This window comes from Pristis pectinata, chromosome 12, assembly GCF_009764475.1.
Source record: "Pristis pectinata isolate sPriPec2 chromosome 12, sPriPec2.1.pri, whole genome shotgun sequence".
In the NCBI taxonomy this organism is placed as follows: Eukaryota; Metazoa; Chordata; class Chondrichthyes; order Rhinopristiformes; family Pristidae; genus Pristis; species Pristis pectinata.
The window spans coordinates 33739495-33751793 of record NC_067416.1 but is presented as its reverse complement, the minus strand read 5'-3'; the positions used below and the strand labels follow the sequence as shown (position 1 = coordinate 33751793).

Sequence of the window (12299 nt, the reverse complement as noted above, 5' to 3'; positions counted from 1 at the left end):
GCTGGAAACCTTGAGCTGTTCAGGCAGCATCTGTGGAAAGAAAATCAGAACTGATGAATGGTCATCGATCTGAAACAATAACTTTATTTCTCTTTCCACAGATGCTGCCTAACCTGTTGCGCATTTCTACCATTTTCTTTCTCCCACCATTTTTGCCCATCAAGCATTTATCTCATTCTCTTTTGAAAGTTACTGTTGAAAGTTCCTGCTTAAAAGTTACCACACTTTCAGAGAGCACAATCCAGAATCACAACTACACTGACCTGGAGCACTTACTGAAAATCTATCAATTTACTGGTAAGTTCTGACTACAAAGTTAATTTTCTTAAACTTAAAAATATAAGATAATTGCAACATCAGTTTTCTGGTACTAAGCAGAGAACACTAGAATTTTTCAGCAGCTCAGGCAGTATCTATGGGGAATGAAACAGAAGTAATACTGCACATTCAGCAGATCTGGTAGGTCATCAACTGGAAATATTAACTGTTATTCTCCCCACAGATTTAGTCTGACCTGTTGAATATATGCAGCATTTTGTATTTTTCTTAATGTTGCCCTCTTTTGTTCTTTCTTACTTTGTATCAATTTTTTTAAACAAAAACAGAATGTTTCCCGTGTTTTACTGCTTTATTAGTGCACATTAGAGGCAAACAGCACCTTAGCAGGTCCTTCGGCCCATCTTATCCATGCAGACCAAGATGTCTATCTGAGCTCGTCCCAGTTGCCTGTATTTGGCCCATAATCCCTCTAAACCTTTCCTATCCATGTATCTGTCCAAATGTTTTTTAAACATTGTAATTGTACCCACCTTTACCACTTCCACTGGCAACTCGTTCCATATACCCATCACCCTCTTTATGAAAAACTTGCCTCTATAAATCTTTCCCCTCTCACTTCAAACCGATGCCCTCCAGCTTGAGACTCCTCATCCCTGGGAAAAAGACTGTGATCATCCTTGTGGTTGCTAACAGAGCTGGAGACAATTGTTATGTGATTACCAAGACACACGTTCATTGAAGTGATGGAAAGCCCCAACTTTTCAAGTATTTGTCCCCTTTTCTTTATCCGTTCCCTTACTTCTTGGAGCGAATCCTGCAAACTACATCTGTTTCATGCAGAATTCAGCTGCTGTACAGAATAACACTCAGACCAGAAAGGTTATAAACTGCACAAAAAGTAAGATTGCAACACAAACCTAAATATAGCTCTGAACAGTCAGGAACGATAATTAAATTGCTTAGACATATGCCAGGCACTGGTAACATTCTGCTAAATGTGGAGATTAAGATAAATACGGGGAAGTTTTCATTCCCAAGTTTTAATTGCGCGAGTATTAAAGGCTGGGCCACCATTACGGATCAAAATTACAATCAACAGGGAATCAAAAAATGCAGGGGAGGGGAATTAGGCCAGGAGGAGGAGGGGAAGTGGAGCCTGGCCAGAATAGGAGTTCAAAACGAAAAACGTTTGGGCATTAAATAAGCAGTCTTGCAGTTTCAAAGCTGGAGCCATACTAAAGATTCTGTGTGCTAAAACTTTGGTCCAGGTGGCATTCTCGATTCAGAACATGATACATGCATCTTTTATTAACTGCTGGTGGAATTATGAACTAGATGAAAAGATAGATCCCATCATTTTTTTTAAATGGCCACAAGATTGAAAATACCCAGAATCACAAGATTTTGTTTTGCTTTTTACTGCATTTTATCAAACACCATTTCTTATTGAGCAAATCAGTCAGCAGGTGTCTACTTTTCAAGGGCTTACAAACTCAACCGAATAGGTATCAACCTTGTAAGACTAATTTTGAAAGCTGCTTAACCTGTGTGAGTTTGAATGCAGCAAATTGTTTCCAGACCAAGGTTTGCACTGTAGTCTATCCAATATCTTTCTTATGCTGCCACCTTGTGTTCTTCAATGAACAACAGTACATTACTGAAATACTGTACTTCCCTCTTCTTTCTGCTAGTCAGTTCCTGCGTTGGTCATGCAGTTCCTGGGTCAGAATTATCATATTAAGTTCTTGCGTTCTATTCATTGCAGTAAAACGCACATTGAATTTCCGGTGGACAATGTTTTTGAAGTAATTTTTTCTGTAAATCTTGCTCCTTCTGTAGATTTAAAATTAGAAAATGTACAGATCCATGTAAAATCAGCTAATCTGCAAAATACTTTAAAACAATTATGTAGCACCTATCATGGTCTCATTTAATTCAAAAGAGCATTAGAGACAATGAGTACTGTGCAAGTGTAGTCACCATTGCAATGTAGAAATTGTGGCAGACAGTTTATGCACAGCAAGCTCCTACAAACAGCAAATTATCAGATAACCAATTTTTGTAATATTAAGGCTTAACCATTGGCTGCAACACCAGGGAAACCTCCTCTGGTCTTGTTCAAGGTCAGTGGTTTGTGATGAAGTCCTGAAAATGCAGTCAGAGTCTTTGGCATGATGTCTCATCCAAAATACAGCACCTCCAACAATGCTGCATGCCCTCGATGCTGAACTGAAGTACCAGCCTCAATCATTGTGCTCATTTCTCTAGAGCAAGACAGGAACTTGTAAACTTCTGATGCAGAAAATAAAGAGCTACCTACTGAGCCAAAGCTGTCAGTAGGTGATCCAGTAAATAATCCACTTTGGTGTGGAATTGCTATTTACAGTATTCTAAATTGTTATGCACACTCCCAGCATCAATTTCAGAATGCCTGATGAAAATAAAACACTTATCCTTGATTGCGTATACATTTAGGTTGCCAGGCAATCCTTTTTGAACAGTGAAGTCTATTTTCAGCAGTGACCAAGCTGTGATTGTGAGGGTTGAAAACTGAACAAGAAGTGCCTGGTTTCTAACTACTGTATTGGAAATAAACGAAGCCTAGGCATAATGGATTGTTTGAATTTCACATGCTTCTTAGCAACCACACACACCCCTACCCCCACTACCACTCCCATCATTGGTCACTCAACATGTCCATTCCCTTGGTGTACCACATCCACAACCTAAACTCAACTATTGACTCTCAAAATCCATTTTCACATCCATGTCCATTATTGTTATAATCGATACTCCTGTTCATGCAACTTTTCTCCTCAGTTCCCTGCAGCTGTGACTTGGAGATTCATCTTCAATTCCTAGAGTTCTCCTCAGTTCCCTGCAGCTGTGACTTGGAGATTCATCTTCAATTCCTAGAGACACCGGTGCAACCCAGGTTGTCTGGAGAGATCCAGACAGACTCGGTCACTACCTGCAGGATAGTTACTAATGAGGAAAGCTACAAGTTTAGTCTTTCATCAGCTGTCCAAAAAAAACCTCATTTCTGTGACATATGTATCTGTACCACTTTAAGGACTTAGAAGCATGTGACTAAATACTCTCCATATGTTGCTACAATACTTTAGTGTGGGTGCTGCCAGAGGCCATCTGCCCATGTAGAGAAAACCACCATAAGAAATACTGCTTGGCACAAGTCCTTTAATAAATAAATTACCTTTGTTTGTTAGTTTAAATTAGAGGCTATCCTCCAACATCTTAGTGAAAGGTATTGAAAGAATTTCAGCATCCAATTGTTTTAAACAATTCCAGAGTCTTTGCCACTACCAGGCAATTCTATGTGCTGACCACTCTTCGATTGATGAAGAACATTCTTACTCCAGGCCTAAGGTTATGTTTTCCCAATTCTGACCAACATCCACTGCTCCTTTCACAATTTGATTTCAAATAGTTTTTCAAACTTTCTTTTTACGATCCTGTACCTAGTCCACCTCATCCTCCTTGTAATATTAGTTACAAGAAAATCAGCAAGCTGTTGTCATGTGAACAGCTCTGTGGCTCTTTGTGCTGTGTCTGGTGCTAGAACATATCCCTTGTGTCTTGCCGACCAAAGCACATTTCACCATGGACTTTACTTTTAATGTTCTATTTCTCACTTTGTCACTAGTGTGAAAGAGAATCTTGATCCCTCCGGGGCAATTCTCCTGTCCTTCTCATTCTAATTAAACTCCTCCAAATCCTGTCCTTTCCTACTCTTCAGATTTCTTCTCAAGATTTGAGCACATGAATAATAGATATTTATGAGGAGTGCTGTTAATTATGTTTTGGAAAACTAAATGTACAGGATAGAGATTTGTCTAGTGCCTTCAATTGAAGGGGTGTGTATTACATGGACACCATAATAAGACATGCCCAACATCTAGTTCCACCACCTTCAAAAAATCTCATCTGAGGTTTTATGGTAGATAGCAATTGTCATACCATCCAGTACTTTATGCTGTCCAAATATGAGCCAATACCATAGGAATTAATGAGGTTATTTAGTGCTGGTCTCATCTATTAGACAGCTACGCAGCCATACACAAGGGAAACCATTAGGTAAAGTGATAAAGGTCATGTCATTCTAGCTGAGTTGTGCACACTTACGATGCAGTTTAATATGAAAAATATTCAACATTGATCTAGTGCTTTTCCAATGTGTTAAAATTAGAACCATCCCAGAACCCAAGAAGCACACTGTCATCCAATGTCTTGTGATATATTTATTTCCTGATTACTTCTGCAACTTAGTTACCAATTTTTTGCATTTTAGGTTATAGTTCCTTTGATCCAAAATTGCACTTAGAGCTTTTTGAGCTTTAATGTAACATGATCCTTACATATAAAGACGTTTAAAAAAGGCAGAGATAGAGGGGCACATACGGTCCTTAAACCATTAGATTACATTTTAAATAATTTATCACAGGCCTGGTTTATGTTTCCAGCTCCATAACCTTTTGGGATTGTAAATATTTAAGCAGCAGTGACACAAGGCTTTGGCAATAATCTATCATAGAATTGCTACAATTTCAAAATCCATTGACAGTCAAAATTCTAGACTTGAAATTATTTAAAAGCGTGCCTAAGCAATAAAGTCTTTTTTTAAGAAATGACATTTTGCAGACTGCTAATAAGCAATTGTCAGGGCTACAACCAGAGAGTTGCTGTAGTACAGAATCTGGCGGCATTAAGTGCCACCTTACGACATATTTCTACAGACATAAGTTGGAGAAGGTAGCTGGCCAGACAAGAGTTTCTTTGTTGACTGTTAGAACAATTTGACATTACATTACACTCTTCTAAAAATACAAAATGGAAAGCAGAACTGGTTACATTACTCATGAACACAGACTGAAACTCCCCACAGGATGAGGATCAATATGGAAATGTTGCTGGTTTATATCCACCTTTCATGACATTGGTGTGAGCAACAACTAGTTTCATCTTATTTCATTCTTCAATCATCATTTTCTGAAGCAGGTTACTAAGCAAAATCTACAGACACAACCAGAGGTGTTTTTCTCATATCACAATTGTTTTACTTCTAAGTGTGTGATGTCATTTCTTTAAACATGCTTCCTGACCAGCATTAGTGCAGATTCAGCAGAATGACTCCAGGACTGAAAGGGTTAAGGTACGAGGTCATGGACTTGATTTCTATCCCCATGAATGTAAAAGATTAAGGAGTGATCAAATTGATGTGTTTAAAATAATTAAAGGACTTAATAGGGTGTATGCAGAGAAAGTATTTCCTCTTTTGGGGAGAGTGCAGAACAAGGGCATAACCTTAAAATTGGAGTTCAGCCATTAGGGATGAGAACAAGAACTATTACTTCACACAAACAACAGTGGAAATCTGAAACTCTCTCCCGCAAAAAAGCTACTGGGACTTGGGGCAAATTGAAATTTTCAAAATATGAATATATGTTTGTGTTCAGTCAGGATACTAAGGTCTATGGGATCATAACCAGTCAATTGATATATGTAGCTGATTAGCCACAATCTAATTTAATGGTGGAACATACTTAAGTGGTCTATTCCTGTTCCAATATTCTTTCCTCTATTCCTATAGGTGCAAATACACAAAAAGGCTTGTTAGTGGAATTGCCTTTGTACTTCAGTTTCAGAGAAACTAGGAGGAGGATAGGCCACCAGGCTTGCCCCACCATTCAATATAATCATGGCTGATCTGTCCCAGGATACAACTTCTTTTCTGTGCCAGTTCCCCCATAGCCCGTATTCCCTGATCTTCAAAGAATTTATTTATCTTCTCGTTAAGTAGCCCCAATGATCTCACCTCCACACCCTGCAAGAAGTAATTCCTATCTAACTCAGGTTTAAGTGGCCGCTTCCTTATCTTGTGACAATGTCCCCTTGTTTGAGAGTCTCCCACTAGTGGAAATATCTCAACATCTCCCCTCTCATGTCCCCTTAGAATTTTACATGTTTCAATAAGATCACTTCTCCTTCTGCCGAACTCTAAAGAATACAGATCCAGCTTCTCTAGCCGCTCAGAAACTTTGTTAGCAGATGAGTGTCCCAGGAATGAGTGTTCAGGTGTTCAAACACAAGACAGAAGACACTAATTTAATTTCTTGCAGAAGGAGGCTTCCCTGTGGAAGCTCTGGACCTCAGCCTCAATCTCACCATCGCCATCGGCACTGAACAGTAAATCAGCTGTAAATGCTCATCTGATTAATTATAGTCAGTGGGTAGCTGAGTGATCACTTGTAGTTGGGTGTTGATCAAAAAAGTGGCCTTAAACAGTGGGCTTCCTGAACAGAGTTCCAAATTTAGTCAGAATGGGAAGCAAATAAGGATGAGAGAATAGAGTGGTGCTGTTTGCCTGATATACTGGTAGACTTAAGGTACGATGTGTTTAAAATTTTATCCAGTGTTCAAGTTTTGGAATAAATCAGTGTACTAAATTGAAACATAACAATAAATATATTAATATGGATAGCATTGTAGGTTGTATATCTGAAGTACAGAATATGGAAGCTGATGGAAAGCAAGACTTTCTCAATGTCTTTGGCTTGAAACTCTCCAGCTCAGAGCCATTGAAAGCAGGTTAGAGACACTCTGTTAAATTGGTAAATTGGTTTATTATTGTCACACGTACCAAGGGACAATGAAAAACTTTGTTTTACATGCTATCCGTACAGATCATTTCATCACATCAGTGCATTGAGGTAGTACAAGGGAAAACACTAAGAGAATGCAGAATAAAGTGTTACATGAAGTAGGGAAGAAGCAGCAGAATGGCTTGCTCCACATCATGTAGGGAGATACAGGACCAGAATGGGGTTGGGCTGACCCCTCAATGCACAGGGAAACTGAAGACAGAAAGAGAACAGGAGTCTGCAAAACCTGTCGTTTACACCAGGTACAATGAACTTGCCACCAAGAGATAATGAAGGATAGCTGGAAAACTAAAAGATGTGAAGTAATCAAACCAGGGGAGATAAATAAGATATAGGCAGGTAATAAAACTGAGCAGAAGGAGAAATGAAACGCTAATCACATTTAAATTTTCTTTGCACAAACATACGGAGTATAAAGAATGAATTGCATGCATCGTAGATTGAAATTCAACTTGGAGGGTTTGACACAGTAGATGTTAACGAGGCCTGATTACAAAACAGTCAGAACTTGGAACTCAATATTCCATGTCATAAAGCCCACAGGATATCACAGAGAGATAGTAGAATAATTGGAGTAATCAGTGACTAAGGTTTAATTCATATCATCACCTAGAAAGGATATAAGAGGCAAGCTGTTTGGGTAGAGTTTTTCTGAATAAAATTCAGAAATAGAAGAAGGTTTAAGACTCTAGTGGGAGTTGAAGATAGGACTTTCCTGGTAGCATCTGTGCAGTGGCAGAATCCAGAAATACAGAAGTTAGACAAGCAGATAACAAAGGCAGGGTGGCTTTAAAAGGGGATTTTAGCTTTCATGTTGCTTGGAATACATAATGTCTGAAAGGTATTTCATTCCTAGAATATATAAAAGGTACTTTCCTGCAAAAACACTTCTGGGAACCAACAAGTAAGCAGGCTATATTAGGTTTATAACAAATAATTAACTGCATTTAATTATCAGTCTAATGGTGCATTTAGGTTTATTTATAAACACCCACGATACAACTAAATTCAGTGTAGCATTCCAAGGGATGAGACCCAAACCTATTACTAAGATTCTTGATCTGGATATAACTGACTTTCATATGTCCAGACTGGCTTCAATGGTAAACTGGTAAAAGCACACGGAACAGTAAGAAGTCATCAAAAGGAATATAAAACAGAACCAGTTTATACTCCTAAGTGCAAGAGATCTGTTTAACAAATAGACAACTAAATGGGTATGGGAAAATGTAAAATAGAAAAGAAGATCCAGGGAACTGGGAAATGTGAAAAGAACAGTGACTGATGGCATAACAGTTCATATGATCTGCAAAAATGGGAGTCTGAAAGAAAAACTACAAAGGATTTCAAAGTCACAACATCTAGAATTATATTAGGAAAAAGAGGATGGTCAAAAACAATGTGGGCCCTTTAAAATAAACACAGATGATGTTGTAAATTTAAATAAGAAAATTAAGACTCGAACAATTACTTAAGGCCAGTTTTTATGTTAGAGAAGGCGGATGCTACCCCAAGTAAACTTATAGGAGCATTAATGAAATGGTATAACTTTTTAAATTTCCTTAAACACTTCCATTTAATTGTCGTGAAAAATATTGTAAGTAGGAAACATAGTGAGTTCTTTGGTAAGTAGTGGAGGGGATTGTTGAGGGTTGTGTAGTGGACAGTATGTGTATGGACTTTGTAAGGGCATCTGGCAAAGTACCACACAAAAGATGTTTGGAAAATAAAGTCATAGGATTTAAGGGAAAGTGACAATATATATATGAATTTGGCTGTGGGATAGAAAGTCAAAAACAGCAGTAAATGATTTCCTTTCAGCCCAGAGGAAATGGAATTGGTGTTCTTCTTGATATTTTAATGAAATTGGATGTGCAAGGATGTACAAAGTCTGCATATGGTTCAAAATTTGAAAATGTGATGAACAGTGAGAGAGAAAACTGCAGAGAGTTGTGGACTCAGCCCAGCCCATCACAGAAACCAGCCTCCCCTCCATGAGCTCTGTCTATACCTCTCACTGCCTTGAGGAAGCAGCCAGCATAATCAAAGACCCCACCCACCCAGGTGATTCTCTCTTCTCTCCTCTCCCATCAGGCAGAAGATACAGGAGCCTGAGGGCACGTACCACTAGGCTCAAGAACAGGTTCTATCCCATGGTGATAAGACTATTAAACAGTTCCCTTATATGATAAGATGGACTCTTGACCTCACAATCTACCTTGTTTGACCTTGCACCTTATTGTCTACCAGCAATGCACTTCCCTGTAGCTGTGACACTTTACTCTGTATTCTGTTATTGTTTTTACCCTGTACTACCTCAATGCACTGTCTAATGAATTGATCAGTACAAACGGTATGCAAGGCACATTTTTCACTGCACCTTGGTACAAGTGACAATAATTTACCAATACCAGTGAGGAGCTCAGTAACAGACTTCTGGAAGACACAAAGATCTAGAAATTATATCATGTATATCTTGACTAGTACAGATGCTAGAATTAACCAATATATATTTCCAAAAGTCCAAACATTTTGGTTCATCAAACATAGTTCTGTCTCCATCTCTTCACACAGACCACATATCACCACTCTGTTACCTTGCAAGCTTCTGGAACAATCAACCTGGCGTATGAATTTCAAGCAGGTATGTTGTTGGCTGGCTGATTGATTGCACTTTGACAGAAATTTAATGGCTATATTTAAAATAACATTAACAGACAACTAGTGAGAATTATGAATAGCAAAGCACCAAGAATGCACATACTTCTTGATACAAAATCAAGTCTCAGGTATTGGCAGAAGTGATACTGATAATGATTGTTAGCTCTCTTTGAAAGAAAGTGTACTTACAGGTCTTCATGTCTCCTTGTACTTCAAGAATTTGTGGAACAGGCATTGTCAGGACAACTGCATCAAACATTTCTGAAGGGCCCGATCTGCAGCAGACTTCCAATTTTCCTTCTTTGAGGTTGATGTGGGTAACATGGCGATTATACAACACGTCTAAATTTTGAAAGTAAATAAAAATGAACAAAGACAGAAATATAAAATATATAAAAATAGGAACGATTTTAATCGCTACTTTAGAAAATTTCTATCACTTACAGGCTGTCCCCTGGTAACAAATGGGCTCCGTTTTTACAGATGTCCATGAATCAATTTTGTTCATAAGTCAGAAAATACATAAGAATAACAATATGGTAACTGCACGTCCACAGTATTGTAATAAAAGGCATCAAAAGCACATAAGAAAGAACAATTACCAAAAGTGGAGAGAGAAAGGAAACTAGTTCCGCTGTTCATAGGAATGAACATACAGTATGTACATCATACTTTTGAATTTGTATGTATGTCAGACTTTTGAATTTATTAATATTATGGGAGCTCATTTGTATCCACGGGTGTCCATTTGCCGGTCGTTCATAACCTAGGACGGCCTGTATAAATTTTCTTTTCTTTTTCAATCTTTTTATTAATTTTCAAATAAGTACAAATTAATATATATAACATTAGTAATCATACATATGGTGCAAAGAGATCAGGATAACAATCATAACAGTTAATATATATGATCACAAGGAGTAAAAAAAAAGTAATCTAGACCTCCCATTCTCTTATTAAGTGAATACAAAAGGAAAGATTGAAAAGAAATGAAATTTAATTATATGAAAGAAGAACCCCCAAATCAAAAAAATACTGATAATAAACCAAAAAAAACAAAAACTTCAAAAATAAACTGGACTGATATTTCTTCAATTAAAAAGAAAAAAAACATTATTATGACATCAACTCCGCTCCTCTGTATTCAAGGGTTATTGAAAGGGATCTGAAAAAGGTCAGCTTATATCATATGGAAATATTGAATAAATGAACTCCAAACTTCCTTAAATTTAAGCGAAGGATCAACAGTACCACTCCTAATTTTTTCTAAGTTCAAACATGCTATAGTTTGAGAAAACCACTGAAAAGTGGTGCGAGGTATTGGATCCTTCCATTACTTTTAATTAATTACCTTAAACAATTATTTACTAAATGGTCCCCATTCACTTTATCATTGATTGGCCGAACTAATGCAGTTAAGGTGAATATTTTACCAAAACTTTTGTATCTATTTCAGGCGATTCCAACTTTTATTTTGAAATCCTTTTTCGACACTATTGATTCCAAAATTCTTTCATATATATGGCAAAATAAAAACCCAAGGTTAAGTAAGAAATATTTACAAAGATTAAAAAAGGATGGTGGTATGGCTTTACCTAATTTTAGATTTTACTACTGGGCAATTAATATTAGATACTTAATTTTCTGGGCACAAGATTTAGATGCAATTCATTGTCCCTGTTGGGTACACCTTGAGTGTGAATCAGTGCAAGGATTTTCATTAGTTTCTATTTTAGGAGCTTCATTCCCTTTTGCACTTACTAAATTGAGTAAACAAATGACTAATCCAATAGCTAAACATACAATACGGATATGGTTCCAATTTCGTAAATTTTTTGGATTGAATAAATTTAATTTATCAAGTCCTATTCAATCTAATTTTTTCTTTCAACCATCTAGAATTGACTCAGCCTTTTCCTTATGGAGAATGAAGGGAATAACATGTTTTCGAGATTTATTCATTGCTAACTGTTTTTTATCTTTTGAACAGTTGTCTAATAAATACAATCTTCCTAGATCACATTTTTTTCGATATTTACAGATTAGAAATTTTTTTAAAGTTACTTTACCTTCTTTTCCGACACTATATAAAATTGAAATTATGGAAAAAATTTTAGGTTTTAATCCTTAACAGAAGGGACAGATAAGCAATAATTTATGATCGGATTATGAAAATACGTTCAGAGGAACTTGATAAAATTAAGAATGAATGGGAAAGAGAACTCCAGATACTTTTACCTACAGAGACATGGAAGAAAATTCTTCAATTAGTTAATACATCTTTTATGTGTGCCAGACACTCTTTGATACAGTTTAAAGTGGTTCACAGGACCCATATGTCCAAGGACAAGTTAGTCCGTTTTTATCATCATATAAATCCTATATGTGACAGATGTAATTTGAAGGTGGCTTCCCTGACACATATGTTTTGGTCCTGTCCCCTTTTGGAAAAATATTGGAAAGACATTTTTAACGTTATTTCATCTGTATTGAACATTGATTTACAACCTCATCCTATTACTGCAATTTCTGGGTTACCAATGATGGAATCTTGCCATTTATCTGTTTCTGCTTGTCTTTGTCACATTAATGGCCAAGCGATCCATTTTGTTCAAATGGAAGGCCTGTATAAAATTTGATCTTATTTGAAACAAAATGCAAATCAGAGACTTCCTGCAC

General features: G+C 37.0%; 1 protein-coding gene across 2 annotated transcripts in view; it reads right to left on the bottom strand.

The window, feature by feature from the left end:
• Positions 1-12299, bottom strand: part of rnls (renalase, FAD-dependent amine oxidase) — a 117661-nt gene that overhangs the window by 85210 nt on the left and 20152 nt on the right. For both annotated transcript variants that reach the window (XM_052027505.1, XM_052027506.1), the window contains exon 4: positions 9810-9962. In XM_052027505.1, the coding sequence (XP_051883465.1) occupies positions 9810-9962 (153 nt within the window). The remainder of the gene's footprint in view (positions 1-9809; positions 9963-12299) is intronic.